This window comes from Pteropus medius, unplaced genomic scaffold, assembly GCF_902729225.1.
Source record: "Pteropus medius unplaced genomic scaffold, Ma_sr-lr_union100, whole genome shotgun sequence".
NCBI classification, from domain to species: Eukaryota; Metazoa; Chordata; class Mammalia; order Chiroptera; family Pteropodidae; genus Pteropus; species Pteropus medius.
The window spans coordinates 2,769,744-2,794,446 of NW_024352784.1; the positions used below are offsets into that span (position 1 = coordinate 2,769,744).

At 36.2% G+C, this 24,703-nt stretch overlaps 1 protein-coding gene and 1 pseudogene across 1 annotated transcript in view; one reads left to right on the forward strand and one right to left on the reverse strand.

The window, feature by feature from the left end:
• LOC120590292 (uncharacterized) overlaps positions 1-24,703 on the forward strand; it is an 87,886-nt gene that overhangs the window by 39,147 nt on the left and 24,036 nt on the right. Inside the window, 2 exon segments of the mRNA XM_039847935.1 lie at positions 1,584-1,621; positions 4,502-4,643. Coding sequence (XP_039703869.1) covers positions 1,584-1,621; positions 4,502-4,643 — 180 coding nt within the window.
• LOC120590567 (uncharacterized) lies at positions 15,642-15,760 on the reverse strand (annotated as a pseudogene).

Sequence of the window (24,703 nt, forward strand, 5' to 3'; positions counted from 1 at the left end):
ATGAGCCTTTCCATTTCTTGCATCCACTTGTCCCCTCTCAGAGGGGACCTCTGTCCTTCTGGGGAGATGAAGGCCTGAATCAGGACACCTGAGTAAATACTGTGAGGCAGTGTGTGAAGTAGAAAAAGGGAGGAAGGTGGTTTACTTCATTACCTTGACCAGCTTTGTGAAGCCTTAGGACATCCTTCCTAACTACCTACTTACTTACCTACCTTTCTTCCTTTCCCTCTTCACTTCTTTCCCTCCCTTCCTAGAAAGCTGTTCCTAAATAGTAATGGGCATTTTCAGTACACACACATAAAGAATGCCTGGTAAATATGTGCCGATTTGACTCAGTAGTAGAATGGAGTTCTACCCATTGTACTTCAAACATTCCACTTAAAGTACTTTTCTGCAGTTACGAGAATAGTGGAATACTGGGCCTTTGACATCATAAGTACTGAGGGAGTATTTGCTCTTTGATTTGTTTGAGTGATTCTGAGCTTTGTCTCTCTTCTCCGCATCAAGGAACATTGTCAGTTCAGTTTAGTATAAGAATGTATTGCATGATTTACTTACTGGGACTTGGATATACTTCTGTATGGCTACAAGGAAGTAAAATACTTGAGCCCTCAACTCAAAGAGTTTATTATTATTCTAGAGCAGTGGTTTTCAACTGGGGGCAATTTTCATCCCCCAGGGGACATATGACAATGTCTGTAGATATTTTGGTTGTTGCCTCTTCGGGGGTGCTACTGGCATCTAGTGGGCGGAGGCCAGGGATGCTACTAAGCGTTCTACATTGTACAGATACCCACCTCCCTCCAACAAAGAATTAACCAGCCCAACATATCACTAATGCCAAACTTGAGAAACCCTGCTCTAAAAGGACAAGGCTAATAAGTAGAACCAGAACTTTGAAGTTGGAAAGCCATACTGCTAGTTAAAAGCAAAGCAAGGACTGAAGCTTAGTTCACCCTAGTGTAATGTTCTACCTGCTACCATTTAGAGTCAAATGGCATTATATGACAGGATATTTTATCTAGCTTCACTCTCACTAATCCCGATTTGTACTTTTTGCTCTAGGCATACTCAATTGTATGTTTTGCAGCTTTATTTCTTCATGTTCATGTTAGTCCCTTTGCCTGGAACATATTTCTCTCATTTCCACATTTGGATAATATTTTAAATCTACTCTAGGAGGTCTTAACTAATATATAACACCCCACGTTGGATTAGAAGCCACTTTTTTAATCTTTCATAGATAGTCTTCGGCATCTAATAAAGAAATTTTCTGTTTTTATGTCTGTCTTCTTCACTAGGTTGTGAGCATCTTGGGAATTAGGGTCACTCTTCTGTCCTTATTGCCTAGCACAGAAAGGAACAATGATGTCATAGACATGAGCCAGAGTAAGTGGTTAGAGAAGGAAGAGCTCAATGGGAAATAGAGTACTATTAGAGTACTAGGGAAGGCTTCACAGAGAGTGTGACACTTGAAGCTTCCTGTAATTCCTTGAAGATACTGATGAATGTGTGAGCACCTTATGTTGAGCAGGGAGAGTTCTAAGATAGTAATGGATTTTTCTGGTGGTGTCTTTCTACAGGTTGATATGTCACACCTCTCCCCAGAGGAGCAATGGAGGTAAGTGTGATGGTGTGGGCCCCTGAGGCTGGGAACTGTAGGTTAATGCAACTAGTAGAGTTGTATATTTACCCTTTTTGCTTCTTTGTCTGTGGGAGGCAGTGACTCATGACCAGTAGGATAGTTTTTCTGGGATTTTTTTCTAGTACCTAGGTCACTCTTGGGTAGCTCCCTCAGTCTTGGAGAGTAAATAGGTAATTGCACCAAATCATCCACCTGGGTTTGAATGCTAGTTATGCCATTTCCTAGCTATGTGATCTTGGGCAAGTTACTTAACTTTTCATTGCGTTAGTTTTCTCTATTTGTAAAATGAGGATCAAAACAGTACCTGTACCTCATAGAGTTGTTGTGAGGGTTAATATATGTGAAATTTTTAGAACAGTACCTGGCATGTGATAAGCTTCCTGTAAGTGTTACTTGCTTTGAATATGATTATCATCATTAACATCATCATCATTATCCATGAAACCGGGCAGGGGGCTCTGATTGAGAAAATGGAAGATGTGTTTTCCATCTCAACTTGCTACTAACTTGCTGTGTAATCAGAGTGAGTCAACAAATATCTTATTGTCATAATTTCTCATCATTAACGGTGTCATAGAGTGCTTGTTGCCTCACAAACGTCATAAGATGACTGGCCAATGCAATCAACCACATAAATTTTAATAGAAAAAAACCCCTTTAGATTAAAACTATTGATTATAAAAATATAGAATGGCAAAGGTATTAACTCATACAACAAACCCAGTGAGGGTTTAGGTGACTTTAAGCTTATTAATATGCACCATTCATATATCTCAGCTACCAGAATATTCTAAATAATTTGGAAGAGGTTCATAGAAATATACTATCTGCATTAAGGTAGGCAACAGTGCCATTATGCTCTGCTTCACTGAGGCCACACTGATTATGTTGTAAATGCTGTGTATTAAGAAGATCTTTAGTTAGATGAAGGCAAACAGGATTAATGGTCTTCACATTATGTAATATTAATGGTGTTTAAAAGATTTAGAATTAAAAAGGCCAGGAAAATGGTTAAAAAAAAAGGATAATTTTCTTTTTTAAAAAAATAAGTTAATGAGAAATCTTTGAAGAGGCAGCATTGGAAAAGAAGAGTTGACGTGTCCTTTGTTGTTCCAGAGTATAGGATTAGATCCAATGGATTGAAGCTGTAGGAAGATAGATTTTTTTTTTTTATTATCAGAAACATCTTTAATAATCATGGTATACTGAGAGGTAGTGAACTTCCTGCCTCTTAAAAGCATTGGAATTTTGTTCCTTCATAAGCACATATGAATACTTACTATATCCCAGACACTGCTGGTTCTAGATTAGACTATCTTAAGAGGCATATGTTCTCAGCCAATAGAAGTATTCAAACAAAAGATTTCAAAAATAAGTTTTGCATTGGGTGGGAACTTGAACTAGATGGCTTCTCTGATCTTTTCTAGATCTTTTCTTTCATTTCCTTTTGTGCACATCCATTCAGTTATATACTGTGTGAGAACAAGAAACTTATCCCTAGTTATCTTCATAACTTTCCACAATCCTTAGGTTTTTAAAGTGTTCTTAGTCCTTTTAGTTTAGCTTATTCTCACAATAACCCTGAGGGAGGTAGAAAAGATATGGACTCCTTTTGACAGATGAAGAAATAGTGATGTAGAGATATGAATTTTCTTGGCCAAGGCCACAAAAATATCTACATCTTAAAGTTTTTGACTCCTAACCTTATTATCTTTTTGTCAGATTCTCTCACGCAGGATAATGTTTTATGTAAAATGAACTCTTAGATGCTGTGGCTGGCTGGCTAACTTACATTTGGCTGCCCCTCCTAACATTTTATTATGAAAAATTTCAAACATACAGAAAAGATGGAAGAAGTGTATAGTTAGCACCCTTACACTCACCACCTAGATTCTACTATTAACTTTTTGCTATATTTACTTTATCATTTATCCATAATTTATCCCACGGGGTTCTTGTCCTTGGGAATTCCATGAAGATACCATTTATGTTGTTTTTTTCCTTCCTCCCTAATACCCCCATGTATGGAAAATTTGTTTAAAAAGTCCTGACTGCAGGCTACATTTGTATTTAGTTTTCTGTCACCTTCCTCATTCTTCTCCCTTGGCTGACTCTGACCCAGAGTAGTAGGAGTGACTGTTCTTCTCTGTTCTTAGAGGAAGCTTTTTGCCTGTATTGGCCAAGAGAGTAGCTTACTGCAAGTCTTTAGGAAGAGAGAATGTCAGGCTTGGTTTAAATGAGAGTTTCCATTTGTACCCTCCTTGAGCCTTTGGGGAGGCTATTACTTGTGGGTGCTGACGGTGAAGTCATTTTTGAATTAATATAAAGTCAAAGCAGTCCAGATTTCTTAGGCTGTAATTAGTTTTCAGAGAGCGAGGAGGACAAATAAAGCAAGACTTTATCCCAAGAATTAGCACACATTTGCAATGTTACTTTTTTATTGATATCATAAATATCACTGACTAAGAGTATAAGACTTTATGGCTATAATTTTCTCTGAGTTACTTTCTCTTCCAGTGAAATAGGACTGAAATGGGCAGTGAAACAGGCTTCTCTTGGAGTCTCCTTCCTGCTGCAGGAAAGGTGTCAGCTGTATCTGCCAGTGGGGGCAGGCAGCAGACCACCCACCTTTAACCCCAGTAGCTGAGCTTGGTGACTGGAGTCCATAGAGCCCCTGTTCTGTCCCAAAATGCCTGTCGTTTAGAACATGTGTGTTTCTAGCCTTTGATTTGAACAGTACCGTGTAGCTACAGAGCACAAGAGTGTGTTCTGAACTTTGGACTGGTAGGATATCCCTGGAAAGCACTGCCTCTTTACCACCCCTGACCTGGCTCACTGCATCTCTTTGGCTTTCAGGGTTGAGCATGCACGCATGCATGCCAAGCACCGTGGCCACGAAGCCATGCACGCTGAAATGGTCCTCATCCTCATTGCTACCTTAGTAGTAGCCCAGCTGCTCCTGGTACAGTGGAAACAGAGGCATCCCCGCTCCTACAATGTAAGCCATTTTGATTCTCTCTTCTTTGTCAATGATCAGCAGACCTTTCCTAAGTATTCTAGGGTTCACCCTAACCCAGGCCACGTACAGGTAGAGAGTGGGCAGTAATAATGAACTTTATGTATGAATGGTGACTAGTGTATGATGGGTGTGTATTTAAGGTACAAGTGATTTAAAGGGTGGAAATGGGGATAGAACCCGAGACTACTTTTATGGCCAGAAAAGATAAGTTCTTCTTTTTAAACATTTTGGGACATATTCATGAAGGAATTATTCATTAGGAACTATTCAAGTAGAGGGATAAGTAATCACTGGACTGGGAAGACCAAGCCTTCAATGAATCTTGCAGATAGGAATCAGACTTTTTTTTTAAAGCAGCATTGGAGGAAATGAGGAACAAAAACATAAAATATACAGAAAACATATTACTAAATGGCAGGAATAAATCCTTCCCTATCATTAATTACTTTAAATTAAGTGGATTAAATTCTATTAAAAGTCAGAGATTGGTAGATTGGATTTAAAAAACCCATGATCCATCTATATATTGTTATAAGGAACTCACCTTAGATACAAAGATATACAGAGATTGAAAGTAAAAGGATGGAAAAAGATATGTCATGTATGCCAACAAATTGGACAACCTAGAAGAAATAGATAAATTCCTAGAAGCATATAATCTTCTAAGACTGAATCATGAAGAAACAAAATCTGAATATACTGATTATTAGTAAGGAGATTGAATCGTTAATCAAAAAAATCTCCCCCAAAAAACAGCAGTCCAGGACTAGATGGTTTCACTGGTGAAGCTACCAAACATTTAAAGAATATTTTAAAAGTTATCCTATGAAGAAGAGAGAATGCTCCCAAACTCATTTACAAGGCCAACATTACCCTGATAACAAAGCCAGACAAGAACACTACAAAAGAAAATTATAGACCAACATCATCGATGAACATAGATGCAGAAATCCTTTACATAATAGCAAATAAAATTCCACAGTACATTAAAAAGATCACATACATCATGATCAGGTGTGATTTATTCCAGGGATGCGAGGATGGTACAGCATCTGCAGGTCAGTCATTGTGATATACCACATTAACAAAATAAAGGATAAAAATTGTATCATCTTGATAGATGCGGAAAAGTCTTCTGATAAAATTCAACATCTATTTATGGTTAAACTCTTACCAAAGCGGGTATAGAAAGAAAATACCTCCACAAAATAAAGGTCATATATGACAAACTGACAGCTAACATCATACTCAATGGTGAAAAGCTGAAAACTATTTCTCTAAGATCAGGAACAAGACAAGGATGCCCACTCTTGGCACTTTTATTCAACATGGTATTGGAAGTCCTAGCCAAAGCAGTTAGGCAAGAAAAGAATATAACAGGCATATAAATCAGAAAGGAAGAAGTAAAACTGTCACCATTTGCAGATAACATGATACTATATATTGAAAACCCAAAAGACACCACCAAAAAACTATTAGAACTACTAAATGAATTTAGTAAAGTAACCAGATACAAAATCAATGTACAGAAATCTGTGGTGTTTCTATAAATAACAAAGTATCAGAAAGAGAAATTAAGAAAACAGTCACATTCACAATTGCATCAAAAAGAGTAAAATACCTAGGAATAAATTTAACCAAGGAGGTAAAAGACTTGTACACTGAAAACTATAAGATACTGATGAAAGAAATTGAGGAAGATGCAAATAAATGGGAAGATAATTCTGTGCTCATGGACTGGAAGAATTAATATTGTTAAAATGTCAGTACTATGCAAAGCAGTCTATACATTCAGTGCAATCCCTAACAAAATTCCAGTGGCAGTTTTTACAGAACTAGAACAAATTATTCTAAAATTTGTATGGAACTATGAAAGATCCTGAATAGCCAAAGCAATCTTGAGAAAGAACAAAGAACCTATACTACAAATCTATAATAATTAAAACAGTATGGTATTGGCATAAAAATGAACACTCAGATCAGTGGAACTGAATTGAGAGCCCAGAATTAAACTCATACATATTTGGACAATTAATTTATGACAAAAGAGCCAAGAACACAATAGAGAAAGGACAGTCTCATCAATAAATGGTGTTGGGAAAACTAGACTGCCACCTGAAAAGAATGAAACTAAACCACTGTCAAATACCATATATAAAAATTAATTTAAAATGGATTAAATGATGGATGACCTGAAACCATAAAATTCCTAGAAGATAGCAGTAGGTGGTAAGAACCTTGATATTGGTCTTAGTAGTGTTTTCGTGGATATAATTTAAAAGGCAAGAGAAACCAAAACAAAAATAGACAAATGGAATTACATCAAACTAAAAAGCATCTGCCTGGTGAAAGAAACCATCAGTCAAACAAAAAGGTAACTTACTGAATGGGGAGAAGATACTTGAAAATGCTACATCTGATAAGGGGTTAATATTGGAAGTATATAAAGAACTCACACAACTCAATAACATAAAGACAAACAAACAAAAAAATGAGCAGATGATCTGATTACACATTTTTCCACAGATCCACAGATGGCCAATGAAAAGATATTCATTGACACATGAAAAGATATTCAACATCACTAATTATCAGAGAAATGCACATCAAAACCACAGTGAGATAACACTTCATATTTGTTACATTGACCAATATTAGAAAGACAAAAAATAGCAAGTGTTGGAGAGAGTGTGGAGAAAAGGGTACATCGTTGGTAGGAATATTAACTGGGTGCACCACTATAGAAAACAGTATGGAGACTCCTCAAAATAGAATAGAATTACCATATGAGCCAGCAATTCCACTTCTGGGTATGTATCTGAAGAATACAAAAACATGGATTTGAAAAGAGATATATAACCTTATGTTTATTGCAGCATTATTCAGTAGCCAAGATATGGAAACAATGTAAGTGTCCATTGATGGATGAGTGGATAAAAAAGATGTACATATATACAATGGACTACTACTCAACCATAAAAAAAATGAAATCTTGCCATTTGGGACAGCATGGATGGACCTTGATGGCGTTATGTGAAGTGATATAAGTCAAATGGAGAAAGACAAATACCTTGTGATTTCACTCAGGTGGAATCTAAAAATAAAACGAATAAACAGAACACAACAAAAATAAACTCATATAGAGAACAGATTGGCGGTTACCAAAGGGGAAGGGAGTTGGGAGTGAGCGAAATGGCGAAGGAGGTCAACTATGATGAATAGTAACTAGATTTTGGCGATCACTTTGTAGTGTATACAGATGTCACAGTATAATGTTGTACACCTGAAACTTATATAATGTTATATACTGATTTTATATCAATAAAAAAAAAAATTCCCCCACTCAAAATAAAAGATAATTCATATAAATGATAACCAAAAGAGAGCTGGGATGGCTCTTAAATATCAGACAAAATAGACTTTAAATCAAAAAAGTTTACAAGAGACAGAGCAGGATATTATTTATTGAAAAAAGGTTCAATACAGCAAGAAGATGTAACAATTATTAACATATATGTATCCAATGAAGGACCCCCCAAAATAGGTGAAGCAAAAATTGACAATGTAAGGGAGAAATAGAAATAGTTGGAGACTTCAGTAATGGATAGATCAACAGTATGGAACAATATAGAAGATCAATTGGTAGAGAATTTGAACAACACTAAATTAATTAGACCTAACATACATATACAGAACATTCTACTCACAACAACAGAATGTATATCCTCAAGTGCACATGAACATTCTCCAGAATAGACCATGTTAGACCACAAAACAGCCTATATTAATTTTAAAAGATTGAAATGATAGATTCAAGTTACTCTGGGTTAGGACATGGCAGGTTGTGTACTGGATTCTTTTTACAACTATTATCTTAGAAGCCTTTAACCTTTTCAAGTATAACAACCCTTTTTAACATAAAAAATTTGGTGAACACCCACATGATAAGCACATATAATAGTAACAATAGCTAATATTTGATGAGTTTTCCTATGCCTTCCAGTCACGGTTCTCTGCATTTTACATATAAAGACAGCTATTCCTCACAATAACCCAATGAAGTAGGTACTGCTTTCTCTAATGACAGGTAAGGAACTGAGACATAGATGGACTAAGTAACTTGCTCCAGTGATAAAACCATTATTTGAACCCAGACCATTTTACTCCAAGGTTTTCAGTCTTAATCCCTAAATGATTCTTTTTCTTTAGTGTATGCTTTTTCAGGCCTCTTGTAATATGGCCGAAGATGCTCAGGGGTCTGTAGCTTACAGACGGGAACTGCTGCATTATCTTCTTTGGTCTTCCTAATAGTCCATGAAGTAAATACAGTGAATAAACTGAGGCCCAGAGGGTGGAGGCATGAAGGAGGATATTAGTAGATAAAGCCAAGATTTTAACACAGATCATTTGTTTCATATTTCATGAATTCTACTATACCATATGTTGCATCTGGAAAGGGTTTTCCACTAAAGGATAATCTGGAGCATAGAAGGAAGAGAGGGTAGTCTTTGCCCTTGAGCCAGCACCAGTTCCAAACATTACTGACCTGTAGCCAGCTCAAGTGTTGGCAGGTACCACAAGTAGAGACATCTGTATCCTTCAGGTCACAGTACATGGAAAGACCACATGGCACCAAGGCTTTTTGAGCTAGGCACTATGCAGCAGACTAAGCTACCTGGGGTGAGGCTTCATGTCTGGACCCTGTCATCTGAGGCAAATATTTTGTTTCACAGTATGTGGTTATAGCACCTACTCTGTAAAATGGGGATTACCAGGATGGTTTAATGGAGCCTAATCAATTAAGAAAACTCATAAACCAAGTGTAAAGTGAGACCCTTGGCATTTCTTTGCTTGTATTTAGAAATAGTCTTATATAATGTTGGCTAATCTGCAAAGATTTTTTAAAAACCTGCTCCGAAGGAATGAGAACGTGAATGTACTGCAGTGGTTTTCAGTAAGTACTCTCTTTTTAAGCTGTGGAATCTCTTTTCAGACTATCTTAAGGAAACACCCCATGTGGAAAACACAGCCTTAAGAGGCTGCTCTGCTTGATACAGGGTTGGATAACACTGACCCCTCTCCTTCCTCTAGGAACCTCTGTAGGACCCATCAGAGTATTTGAAAATCACTGATGTGTCATTCATGAGTTAATCCTTAATAGGAAATGTAACTGTAACTTAATTGGGCTAGTTGTGTAAGGAACATGCACAGTGTCCTTACCTTACTGCCACACCCTGTAAACATTATGCTGGACTTCACTGGTAAGAGGACATGCTAGCATTATGGCGTATACTATAATGAGAAACAACCCCATATTTTTAGAAAATTGGAAAAGAAAATCTTTAGTGTTCTTTTTTATGCTGCTGTTATACAATAGTGATCTATATTGGTTTTGTTAACACTTTTATTAATTTGTGTACAATGAAAATTTTTACTGCTTTAATTAAAATACTAGCTTCGGAAGAAGAAAAATTGCCCAGATGCCTGTACACAATCACATCTCCTGTCCTTCTTCAAGCTTATCAGAAGCTGGAGCCATTTGCCTTGGAAGCGGTAAAATACAGTGGAGTCAGACCAATCTGGCTTGATTAGCCAGCTCTCTCCTTTCCTAGCTATATGATTTTATTCATAATCTCTGAGCTCAGTTTTTCTTTTCTCTAAGTACCTCATGGATTGTGAAGATTATATAAGGTTATATCACAAAGTTTTTTGAAAACTCTAAAGCTAATGTTAGTAACTATTGTTACTCCCACTCCTAAGAGAAAAAGCTCAAGACATAAAAATGTCTTCAGGTACTTATTTTATGTGGAAGAGGAAGAGAATTTTATTTTTATTGAGGACAATATCCCACAACAAAATTCAATGTTTTAACCATTTTAAAGTATACAATTCATTGGTTTTTAACATATCCGTAGTGTTGTGCAACTATCTCCACTGCTTAGTTCTAGAACATTTTCATTACCCTAAAAGGAAATGCGATACCCATTAAGCAGTTACTCCCCATTTCCCAACAGACCCTGGCAGTCACTAATCTGCTTTCTGTGTATTTGCCTGTTCCGAATATTCATATAAATGGAATCATGCAGTATGTGACCTTTTGTGTCTGGCTTCTTTCACATAACATAATGTTTTCAAGGTTCATATATGTTGCAGTATCTATTAGTATTTCATTCCTTTTTATGGTTGGATAATTCATTGGATGAGTATACCACATTTTGTTTATTTGTTCATCAGTTGATGGACATTTGGGTTGCTTCCACCTTTTGGCTATTGTGAATAGGTCTGCTATGAACATTAATTATAAGTTTTCATTTAAACACCTATTTTCAATTCTGGGTATAACCTGGAGTGGAATTGCTGGGTCATATTTAACTCTATATTTAACTTTTTGAAGAACTGCCAAATGGTTTTCCATAGCAGTTGCACCATTTTACATCCTAACCCCCAATGTATTGGGTTCCAATTTATCCACATTCTCACCAATGCCTGTTATTTTTCTCTTTTTCTTTCTTTTTTTCCTTTTTTATTATAGCCACTCTAGTGGTCATGAAAAAGAATTATCTCAGTGTGATTTTGGTTTGTATTTCCCTAATGACTAATGAATAATGTTGAGCATTATTTGATGTGTTTATTGGCCATTTGCAATCTATCATGAAGAAATGTATATTCAAGTTTTATGCCCATTTTTAAATTGTTTTTGTTTGATTTTTTTTTGTTATGTTGTAAGAGTTCTATATATAGTCTGGTACTAGACCATCATTAGACATATGATTTATAAATATTTCTCATTCTGTGAGTGCTTTTTTTACTTTCTTAGTATTTTTGATACATACACATTTTTCAGTTTGAAGTCCAGTTTATCTTTTTTATTTTTTTTGTTGAATATATTTGCCACATAACATTGTGTAAATATAAGGTGTACAACATGTTAATTGGATACATTTACATATTGTAATATGATTGCCATTGTAGCAATATTTAGCATCTCTATCCCATTACATAACTATCCTTTCTTTTTAGCGGTTGGAATAATTAAGTTGTAGTTTCTTAGCAAGTTTGATGATTATAGCACAGTATTGTTTTCTATATTTATAATACAGTTGACCTGACTCTCAAACAACATGGGGGTTAGGGGAATCGACCCCCGGGCAGTCAAAAATTTGTATATAACTTTTGACTCCTCCAAAACTTTAGTCATCCTTTAGTATTTGGGGGGATTCATTTTAGGACCCACCCCCCCACCCCCCAGATACCAAAATCTGTGATCTCATGTCCCATATATAAAATGGCTTGGAACAATGCATACAGTTGGCCCTCTGAATCTATGGATTCCCATAACCATGGATAGAATCTGTAAATGCGAAACCCAGGTATACAGAGAGCCAACTGTATATTTATTGGAAACAATCACATATAAGTGGGCCTACCTAGTTCAAGCCCAAGTTGTTCAAAGGGCAACTGTACTGTGCATTAGATCTCTATAGTTTATTTACTACTTGTTGCAAGTTCCCTTAAACATATTTTTTCTTTTGTTGCTTGTGCTTTTAGTGTCATATTTGAGAATCTGTTGTCAAATTCAAGTTTATTAGGATTTCCTCTATGTTTTCTTTGACAATTTTTATACTTTTATTTCTTACATTTAAATCTTTGGTTCATTTTGAGTTAATTTTTTGTAAACGGTGTGAGTTAAGGGTCTAATGTTATTCTTTTGCACGCTGATTTCTAGTTGTCCTAGCACCATCTGTTGAGGGGACTTCTTTCTCCATTGATTGAATGGTCTTGGCATTCTTGTCAAAAATCAATTGATCATAGACAATGCATGATTTACTTTTTGTACTTTCAATTTTGTTCCATTGAACTATATACTTTCAGTTTTGTTCCATTGAACTATATGTCTGTGCTTAGTGCCACACTTTTGATTAGTATAACAGTATAGTAAGTTCTGAAATTTAGAACTGTGAGTTCTCTAAATTTGTTCTTTTTCAGGATTGTCTTGGCTATTCTGGGTCCCTTGCAATTCTGTATTAATTTTAAGATCAGCTTTTCAATTTCTGGGTGGGAAGGAAACAGCAGTTGTGATTTCGATAAGGATTACTTACACTGAATCTGTAGATTGCTTTGGGGAGTATTGCCATCTTTACAGTATTAATCTTTACATTCATGAACATGGGTTGTCCTTTCATTTGCTTAGGTCCTCTTTAATTTCTTTCATTAATTAAACATTTGTAGTTTCCAGTGGACAAGTCTTGTACCTCCTTGGTTAAAGTTATTCCTAAGTATTCTCATCGATGCTATTGTAAATGGAATTATTTACTTAATTTTCTTTTTGGATTGTTCATTGTTACTATATGGAAATACAACTGATTTTTTTGTGTTGATTTTGTCTGGCAACTTTGCTGAATTTGTTTATTAACTGTAATAGCTTTTTTGTGGATTATTTAGTATTTTTCTGTATATAAGGTCATGTCTTCTGTTTTACATCTTTTTTTTCCAGTTGGATGGCTTTTATTTCCTTTTCTTGCCTAATTGCGGTGGCTAAAACTTCCAGTACAGTATTGAATAGTGTTGAATTAACTCAAAAAGTCTGAAGCTTTGCTAGAAGTAAATGACAAAGATTTATTCAAGGGTCTTAGAGTTTGCAAACTATAAACACAGCTAGGCAAAAACCCAGAAGCATTCCAAAGAAGAAAGAAAAGTTAAGCATTCTTATAATAAACCACATTCTTGAGAATAATCAGTCCTGTATTCTTGGCTCTAGAATTGATCCAGACTGTTATCAGTCAGATGTCAGTCTATCTGGAAGATGGATGCCAGGTTGTGTGTTGAACGGATGCCAGGAAGTCTGGTCACATCCCGAGTCCTTTAGGGGTAGTTAGAACATTATCTGCAGGTAAATAAGTGATACAGGACTGGAAAGTTCAAAAGTTTAAGTTTCTAGGCTAGTTAAGACAAGGAAGAAAATTGTTTTCTCATGCCTCAGTCTTCATAATGTTAATAGTTTAGCAGCTTGTTTAAAGTGAACCATTTTGTATTTTCTCTATCTTTACTCTCTTTCTCAATAATAGTGGTGAAATGGGCATCACTGCCTTTTCCCTGATCTTGGGAAAGCTTTCAGTCTTTAAATATGTTAGCTGTGGGTATTTCATAAATGCCATTTATTATGTTGAGAAAGTTTCCTTCTATATCTAGTTCATTCAGTGTTTTTATCACAAATAGGTGTGTTGGATTTCTCAAATGCTTTTTCTACATCATGGAGATGATCATGTGGTAGGTTCCTAGAATAAATCCAAGTTATGGTGTATAATTCTTTTAATATTCTCCTGGATTCAGTTTGCTAGTATTTTGTTGAGGATTTTTGCTCTGTATTCATAGGAGATTTTGGTCTGCAGTTTTCTTATTTGTCTTGCTTTGGTATCAGAGTGATGTTGGCCACATAGAATGTGTTAGAAAGTGTTACCTTCTTTTCCGTTTTCTGAAGATCAGAATTTTGGTGTAGTTTGAAAAGCTTTGAAGTGGAAATTAGGTGATCTGTTTCTAACACCACTGCTAATTAGCAATGGACCTTAGACAAATTACTTCCTCTCTTAAGTCTTTCCTTCCTCATCCTCATGGTTCATTTTTAAAGGGAGGGTTTAAGACTAGATGATTGCGAAAGTCTCTTCAAGCTTTTAAATGTTTTTTCATGATTGTTATTCTACGTAACTTGAAAGGCCCAAATTAAAGTTAGGGAATGAGTTTTAAGAATACAAATTTTGGCTAAGTATTATAAAGAAATTTTCTACAATGAAAGCTGTTCCACAATGGAATGAACTGTCTTAGAAGCAAATGCTCTTCCCATCACAAGCTATGTTTTACTAGGGACTAGACAACCCCATCAGGGATGTTGTGGAGGGTTTTTTTGTGATTTTTATGGAATGATTGGCTGAAATTCTAAGTCCCGCCTCTCAGCTCTAAAATCTGTTTCATTGAATTACTGAGAGGTGAGGGCCTATCTTGTTCTTGGAGGACAAAGCCAACCTGTCTGGAGACCTCTGATGTTTTTTCTGTTTTTATTTTGTTATTGTTTTGATTACAAATGCTCATTATAAAAATTTCAAACAATATGTATGTGATATCAAAATCAAAAATACCCAGAGAGAACCACTGCTAATAACGTTACACTTGCAGATTTTTTCTGTGCTTATTTAATATTTATAAAATTTTAGATGTTTATGACATCCACTAGTATTTTCCACCTAAAACTATCTCTCAGATATCCATATTAGTATGTATGTCATTCTCTTAAACTAGTAATGCACAGTATTCCTTTAAATAGATTTTTTAAATTAACGTCTGTTGATAGGCACATGTTAATTAACAGTTTATCACAGTTACAGCAATGATTTGGTAAACTTCTTACATATATAATTTGCATAAGTAGGCAAGCATTTCTGTAAAATGAATTTCTAGAAACGGAATTGCCTGTTCAAAAGATATACATATTTTAATTATTAGTGGATCTTGATATAGTGACCTCTAAAAAGTTACAGCAGTTAACAGTCCTGCCAACAGAGGTTAACAGTGCTGTTACCCAGTGTTAAAAGAGAGGATAAGTAATCATCAGTATTTTTAATCTTTGTTAATCTAATTTATAAAATATTTCTTTAATTAGTGAGGTTGAACATATTTTCAAAATTTGGTTTCTTTTGTCACGTGTTCATATTGTTGATTAGTTTCTGTATTTGCTATTTATCATGGTAATACATGTTATAGTTTAAAAGTCAAATAGTTCTGCAAGGCTTTTATAAAGCAAAACACATCAGCCCTGTGCCTTAACTCTATCATTCCTGATTCTTCATTGGCAATCACTTTTAACTTTTTTAGTTATTTTCTGATACTGACCTCTGTATTTTTAAATAATATATTAAATATATATATATTTTAAATATATATATAATTATACTTTATTTATTTAAAAACTTTTTTTTTCTTTTTTAACACCTACAGCACCTGGTATTCCTAGGTGGTCTCTCATCCAAGTACTAACCAGGCCCGATCCTGCTTAGCTTCCGAGATCAGACAAGATCGGGCACGTTGAGGGTGGCATGGCTGTAGACTGTAATTTTACTTTTAAATGTTATATATTAACTTCCTATTATGGAAAGCGATAATTATCTTATAGTGTTACACCTATACCCCTGACATAGACATTTTCCTTCTCTCAATTTTTATTTGAATAAATATTCCTTATTTACATTATTATGACATGCATATCTTATTCACAGCCAAGCTATGTGGTATATTTGGTCACACATTTTCTTTTCTTGCTTAGGTTTCTTTTGGAATGTGTCTTATTGATTTATAAGAGCTCTTTGTATGTTAGGAATAAGCCTTTGACATACATACTACGGATATCTTCCCCCAGTTTGCCATCTGATTTTATTTATAGAATTGGTACAGAGATTTTTATAGACTAGATTTATGGACTATCCTATGGAGTGAGGATTCTATTATTTGCTGTTCTGTTTGGATGACCCACCTTATTATTCCTGGTTTTCCATCCTATACATCTAAAGTTGTTCTCCCTGCCTAAAGAGAGTTTAGGTACTTGCTGTAGCCTTCAGTTTTATAATTCTTGGGGATCCTTCACCCTCAAATCTATTCTAGGTTAAAGGCAGAAGAGAAGCAGAGCAGAAACATAGTTGAGATATTGCTAATTTATGAACTTCACTATTACATAAACATAATTAATAACACCAGCTGCCATTTATTGAGTACTTTATAACATGCCACATGTTTTGCTGTGAAGTAGGCAGTATTATTTTTGCCATTGGATGGATCAAGAAACTGAGGCTCAAAGAGATTAACTGAGCTCCACTCAACCACTGATTAGCAGAGTCAGGATTCACACCCAATGCATCTGGCTCCTATGCTTTTCTCACTCTTCCATGATATCTATGTATTTGTTCAATTGGTGGACATTCTTTGGTGATTTATAGGTCTGTCGTGTGAACCATCCCTTTGTCCAGCATATCCACCCTATGTATGCTGCCTGCTCGTTGATCACTTAGTGGCCATCTCAGTTAGATAGATTAAAGATCTAATTAGGAGAAACAAAATTATGAAGGTAATAAAAATATGTAGGAAAATAAATAAAGATTTGGTAAATTTGATCATAATAAGGTTTTTTGTTCTATAAAGGATACCATGGGTAAAGTTAACTAATAACAGAGTGGTAGATTAGTAATGATTAAAACTGACAGTAAATATCTAGACTATACAAAGTAAATCGTACAATCACATTACTCAGAAAAGTGCACAATTTAAAATTTATGAATAGTTTATTTCTGGAATTTTTCATTTAATATCTTTAGGCTGAGTTTGATCCATGGGTAAATGAAACCATGGAAAGTGAAATTGTGGTTGAAGGAGAACTACTGTACTGAGTGGGAAAAATAACAAACAGAAAGATATATAACACAGTGCCAATTAAATCAGAATATATGCACAAAAAATAGTTTCTAAGAAAAGATATAAACAAAAAAATACATATTAAACACATTAAAATGTCTGGGTGCGGAATGGAAGAAAAAAAGAATCAAAACAAAACAGTTCCCCAGAGAATGTTATGTAAAGGAGAGTCTTTGGGATTGCTGTTGAGAAACATGAGCTGTTCGAGATTAACTATCAGAGCTTTCGGGAAAAAAAAAAAAATGCTTCTTATGACATGCCAAGAAATGATGGACACTATTGATAAGGCTCTGTTTCTCTCAAAACTGAATGAAATCTTCTATTCTTCACTAGTGCTGGTTGGCGGCCCAGGTACCCATAACCACTGTGTGGAAAAACACCGGCTCTGTTCTCTTAGACAAGATTTCTCAGTAGGGAGACTATTAACATTTTGGACCAGATGATTCTTTATTTTTGTAGGAGATTGTCTCGTTCATTGTAGAATGTTAAGCAGCATCCCTGGCCTCTACCTGCTAGATGCGAGTAGCACCCCTCCCCATAACTGTGATAGCCCAAAGTGTCTCCAGCCATTGCCAAGTGTTACTTGGGGAGGTAATTTACCCCTGATGAGAAACACTGTCCTAGACTCTAGGATCTAGGGCAGCACAGACGTTGCCAGCCACTGATAATGAGCAACTATGCCAACCTTCTGGTTTCACTATGAAAGGTATCAAACTTTTCTCTATAACTTAGGAGTTCCATTGTTTTCTCTATTTAAATATCAGGGACTGTTCTTTTCAATAACAGCAACAATAGTAATAATACCTTAAACTGTTTATAGTTTCAATTCGTTGGTATTTTAAAAAAATGCTTTTCTCATCTACTATCTCATTGGAATCTCACAACTGCTTTGTAAGATGGTCAGGATAAGATTTATCTTCATTTTTCAGGTTAGGAGACCAAAATGCAGAATCCCAAAGTGATTTGCCAGGAGCACATGACCATTGAGTTGGAGAGCTGAACAAAAAACCAAAATCTGATTCTTGGTTAGGGGCTCTTTCCATAGAGCCCTTTCCATTTCTTGAGGGTTTCTCAGAAGCTTCAGAAAATTGTCAGTTTCTGCCATGGTCATTTCTGTTTTTAACCTCCCTCCCCTCTCCTTCTTTAATAACTTTTGCCCAAGTTCTCCCCTTGGATTTCAGGAATTTTTCATAACCACTCTTTTTATTCTATACATCATTTTGCCTTATCAGTCTTTCCAGAGTTTCCCCGCAAACTCAGTGAGGCAGGACTTGGGAAACAAAATCTAGATTAGAAACATAGCCCAGGCCAAACTTACTTTTTGGCTTCTCTGTACCTGTTTTCATCATCTGTTCAGAGAGCCTAGTATTACTCACTTCTTAGCTCCCAGGGATGTTAGGAGAAGGAATAAGTTTATGCCTGGGAAAGTATCTCTCCTATTTTTAAAGATCTCCAAGGAGAAGCTTTCATCATCATCTCTCTGTTACCAAATATAGCATCTTTTCAAACTTCTGTTCCCTGAACTGCTATTCCCTCCTGGAATGGATGAGTGGCAAAATCTACTTGGAAATCTTTAAAGTACTATAGATTTTTCTCAGACTGAGAGTAAGTAGCCTTCAGATAGTTATTAGAATGTGGCTAGAGAATGTTGACTAAGATGGTAAAGGGTTATAATCCACTTTCTATGAGAAAAAAAATTTTTTTTTCTCCTTACAGTATTATAAAAACTTCTGTGATGCAAACATTAGCCCCCTCCTCCAAAGAATCTTATCTACCTGTGTAGGTTCATTTCACACCTCCCTCAAGTACTAGTTGTACTTTCTCAAACATACCATGTTCCCTTATCGTGGAACACTCATCATGATGCCTTTCTCTACCTACATCTAGTAGGCCATCAGGACAAATGAAAGGCTGCTTTTTTTCAGGAAGCCTTCCTTGGATCCCTCATGTTGAATGAAGCACCTCTTCTCTACTTTCTTGGCCACCGGGGCTTACTCTATTATAGCACTTATCGTACTGTGTTTATAGTTGCTTCTCCTCAGGAGACTTAAGGTCTTGAGGAGGTTTTGTTTTTTTAATCTCTGAAGTCCACAGTCCTTAGCATGGTGTCCAGTAAGTGTTCAATAAGTGTTTGTTAAATGACTGCTTGACTGACTCTTTTGCCTAGAGAGAAGAAAACTTGGGGAAAAAAATACATAATTTTAGGTATTAAGAAGTAGTCACAAGAAACGGGATAAATTTACTCTGTGTCTCTCTGAAGGACAAGAGTTAAACCCAGAGACAGAAGGAAAAGGGATACAAAGGCAGATTTTTCAATCAAGAATTATCTAGCACAGGGATCCTGAGCTCCCAGGCCATGGCCTTTTAGGAACCAGGCCACACAGCAGGAGGTGAGCAGGAGGCGAGCAAGCAAAGCTTCATCTGTATTTGCAGCTGCTCTCCAGTGCTAGCATCACTGCTTCGGCTCCACCTTAGATCACCAGGCATTAGATCCTCATAGGAGCACTGGTCTCTGGTGCCAGAAAGGTTGGGGATCACTCATCTAGCACATTTATTAGCAATGGAGAGGCCTACCTCATATGGTAAGGTTGACCATTTGCCAGGGCTGTGTTAGGAAGAAATTGCCAACCAAGTTTTTTTTATTGTTTTTATGTGTGGGGTCTTAATAGGTCATAGAAACTACATGGAATATATCTGCTTACTAGGCCTCTGGATGATCTTCAGATAACTGAAGACAAGAGCCATGCCTTCCTATAGTTTTCTCCAGGCTTAATATCCCAATACCTTCAGCTGTTCCTTATGTGATTTGATTTCTAGACCCTTTGTAATCCTGATTGCTCCCTGGCCATGTTTATTTGTGAGTGTGGTCCTAAGACCTGATCCCAGGGCCTCAAGGATGCTTTGACAGAGCAGAGAACAGTGGAACTGCTGCCTCCTTCTTTGCGAGTCTATTTCTAGTTAAGCAGTATGAAGTTGCTTTGGGTTTTTTGGTAGTGGCCCTGCTGGCATATATTCTTTGGCAATTTGTGGTCAACTGAAACTCCTAGATATGTTTTGCATGTGCTGCTATTAAGCCATTCCTTCCTCATCCTATACTTAGGTAGTTGGTTAGGTTTCATCATATGGTTTTGGTTCTTCATTTCAGCTTATTAGCTCATAGAATGTTGGAGTTAGAAGAATTCTAGAAACAGGCTTTATTCATTTTGACCTTCTGTTTTCCATGCTCACTGCCTTGCTCCTTCCTTCCTCCCACATTTTGTGCTATATCCACAATTTGGTAAGCAGATCCTATGTATTTTCATCCAAATCATTTATGAAAATATTGACCAGAGCTGTGGAGCATATCCCAGATATCTTCCTTCAGTTGACCTCTAATCAACATTTTTTTCAAGGTGATTGTTCTAGTTATGAGTTTCTTGCTTTGTTCTACTATCTGGACATGTAGTTTTCATTTCCTCCCCAATATTTCTTTTCAGCCAAGCATGGTAGATGATCCCTGCCCCCACAACACAGGAAGAAACAGAAGTGATAAGAATCCTGCAGGACAAAATTACTAAGCATAAGCAAACTGGCAAGGCAGCTCGTGCCCAGGGAAGGAGGCCATCTGGGAGTTCTTTTCTGACTTTTCATGAATTGTATTTTCTGAGATGAAAGAAATCTAAAACAAAGACAGTCCACTTAAATATGGGCTAGTTCTTATTGTTAGCATCTAACATCATCTCACCTATGTAGCATTGTGGAGAGATAAGTGAGATATTGCTGTTTTTATCTTCCAGATCTGAGAAGCTGTGATTATCCCTCAGCAAATGTTTGCTGAATGAATCAGTGAGTTGGTTTTGGGCCATTCTTTACTTCAAGTTTGTATTTGCAGATTTAGGAAAAGAAAGATGAATGACTTTCATTTTTCCCTCCACTTGGCCAAATCCAAATCCCTCCACCAGCCAGAGCTCTGCCTCTTCCAGGCACTCTTCCCTGACAGCTCACACCTACATGACTACGTCTCTTCTCTGAACTCTCATGTCAGTACTAGATGCTTTTCATGGCTGCCCAGTTCATGTGTTTATATCTCATCACCCCATATCTTGGAAGAGAAGTTATGGCCAAGGCTTCCTGTTGTTTTGTGTCTTCCATAGCATCAGGCCCAAGTTCCAGAGCAAACCGTTGAACCAAATGTGTCTGCATAAAGTGTTGCCACCAGATGGCACTAGAGTCCCTGCTGTTCTGATAATCTTGAGTAACTTTCAGCCACTTATTGCCAAGCTAGCCATTAAAAATGCCATTCTTAATGAAGAAGCTTCAACTTTTTTATTAAGCAAAATGCCAATAAATACTGCAGTAGAAACAAATAAAGAAATTAACCAGGCAGAGTTGTAACTTAACCATTTCTTGCATGGTAGGCTATTCTGCTCACTTGGCCCCTCTGCCCTTCCCCTGGTCAGGGACTGGGCTATCAGTCCAGCAGCTGGTTTCTAGGCCTAGAACAGAATCTGGCTTTCAAGCCTCCATAATGGAGAATGCCTAGATATCTGAAAGTAGCCTCAAGTCTTTGGTTTGTGTTTTTTGATCATTTTTCCTGGAAAAAAAAATCAAACATTATAATGAAAAATTGCTGTAATAACCCCACCACTTTTAATATATTGATTAGTTTGGTTGCCTCATTGCAGTATTTGCTCCCTTGTATATGTGACTATGCCATTTCGATCATGTGAAGCTATAAAAAGAGCTCTCATTTACTGAATAGTTACAATGAATTCTGTACTGTTCTTGTTGTTTTATATATATTACTTCTATTTAAATGTAAGAGCTATTATATTGAATACTTATATTTATTATATTACTTATATTGAATGATTACCTTGTTAGCCATTGCTCAAAGAGCTTTCCATATATTAGCTTGTTTAATCCATACAATTTTTTGAGGGTAAATGTTGTTAACCCCATTTTACAGTTCAGAAAACTGAGGTTATCAGGGTTAAGTGACTTGCCTGAGGTAGCACAGTGAAGAGCTATATTGGGATTCATACCTAGATCTCTTTAATTTCTAAAGTCTCTGGTCATTTCATTACATCATTCTACTTTGTTCATTTGTTCTTTAATGATTTCTATTTGGATTTCTTTTTGAAGAGGCTAAAGATTAATATAATATTTAAAATAGGGTTTAATTTGTTAAACCTAGACTGTTAGACTATTAGCTTCTTGAGGACAAGAGGTCGTGTATTTCTGCATTCTTCTTCCCATTAAATGCCAAGTAAATACTTGATGGATGAACAAGTGAAGTGCTCTCCCAGAAATTCTAAGATACAAAGCTGCTTAACAGAACCTTATAGTATTAGAACTTGAAGTGGTTTGAAAAATCAAGTCAAACTCTTCTTTCATGAAGAGAGGACCTCTTTGGAGTGACCCAATGAATTGGAGGCAGAACAGAACTTAGAATCCAGGTCTCCTGGGCCATCTCATTTCAATGAACCTAATCCTGCCCCTAAATTCATTCATTCCTGCCTGCCTGCCTTCTCTTTCCTTTCCTTTTTTCTCCCCTTCTTTCTTTCATGGTGTCAGGGTTGAGTAGCTTTACAGTTTCGAGCCTGAAAGTTATAAAACAAGGCAAGATTTTTCATTCCTTTTATACTAATGTCTAGACTTCTAATAATGTCTTTGTTCAAGCCAGAATAGAATCCAGTTCCTTTGCCTCTTACCGCACCCAGAATATGCAGCGCTGCAGCTCATGCAGAGAAAATTATCTTAACTAGCACCCCTCAGAACATGCTATTAATAATTGGTGGGAAGTGAGAAAGAGGCCATTAGAGCAGGCTGGTTGTTTTTTGCAACAGCCAAGTTTTTGGGAAAGCTGGAAGGAGATCAGGAATTTCTGTTCTTTATCAAGAGGATAATTGTGACCAGACCATGTGATTTAATTCTTCTCTAGTCTCTGGGCCTACTGTTTTATAAACGTCCCCATGAGCCCGTTAAACAATGTGAAGGCTAAAGACCCTACAGCCCTTCTTTCTACCACCTCTATCTACCCCCTTTAATATCCTGATTCTGGTTATTTTTTTCCCCTAGTTTAAATAATCTGCAGTTGTTTGTTGTGATGTCCTTTCCTTTTCTCCTCCCAATATCCCCAATATCTCCTAGAATGTCACCTAGAACCTTACTTGGGTAGCTGTTTGTTACTACATCTCGGTGCTTCTACACTTTTTATGTAAGGCAGAATATTTTAGAATGCTTCGTTTAGAGAGTCAATTGGAGATTCCTATACGGTGGAATTGGTACTGAGGCTACATTGTTCACTGACCAGCAGCCAGCACCAATGCTTACACAGAACTGGAAACTCTAAAACAGAGTGGCTCTACTCACCATTCTCTTTTTGCTGTGTCTCTCTTGCTTACTTTTCATCTGTAAAATAACACTAAAAAACTAAGGCTTTTACAACTTGCCAGAACAGTCTATAAGACAGTAGTAGCTACAGACAACTGAACACTAAAAAACTGCTCTAAACCACACTATCCAATATGGAAGCCACCAGTCCCATGTAGCTATTGAGCACTTGAAATGTGACTAGTCTCTACTATAAGTATAAAATATATGTCCATGAGTCTCTGTCCACGTCTACTGTCCATGAGTCTCTGTTTGTCATGTTTGTTTGTTGCTTTTAGGTTTATATCCCACATATAAATGATAGTCTTGTGGTTTTCAACTTTTTTTGCCTGGCTTATTTCACTTAGCGTGATTATCTCAAGATCTATCCACATTGTCACAAATGGCAGTATTTCATCTCTTCTTATAGTTGAGTAATATTCAATTGTATATATGTACCACATCTTCTTTATCTAGTCATCTATTTTAGGACACTTTAGTTGCTTCTACATCCTGGCCACCGTGAATAATACTGCTATGAACATTGGTATGCATATATCTTTTTGGATATATGTTTTCAAGTCTTTGGGGTAAATATTCAGTAGAGGGATTGCTGGATCATATGGTAGATCAATTCTTTGTTTTTTGAGGGACCTCCATACTGTATTCCATATTAGCTGTACCAATTTGCAGTCCCACCAGTAGTGTATGAGGATTCCTTTTTCTCTGCATCCTCTCCAACACTTGTTATTATTTGTTCTGTTGTTAATAGCTATTCTAACAACTGAGAAATGGTATCTCATTGTGGTTTTGATTTGAGTTTCCCTAATAGCGATGTTGAGCCATCCTTTCATATGTTTTTAGTTTTTAACAGTTAAATATAATGTTAGTTGAGAGTTTGTCATATATGGCCTTTATTATGCTAAGGTACTTTCCTTCTATACCTATTTTGTTAAGTGTTTTGATCATAAATTGATGCTGTATCTTGTCAAAGGCTTTTTCTGCATCTGTTGATATGATCATATGATTCTTATTCTTTATTTTGTTTTGTGTTGTATCACATTTATCGATACACCCTGTGCCCCTGGGATGAAGCCCACTTGATCATGATGTATAATCTTTTTAATATATTGTTGTATTTTGTTCATTGGTATATTATTTAGAATTTTTGTATCTGTGTTCATGAGAGATATCGGTGTATAGTTTTATTTTTTTGTGTTATCTTTACCAGGTTT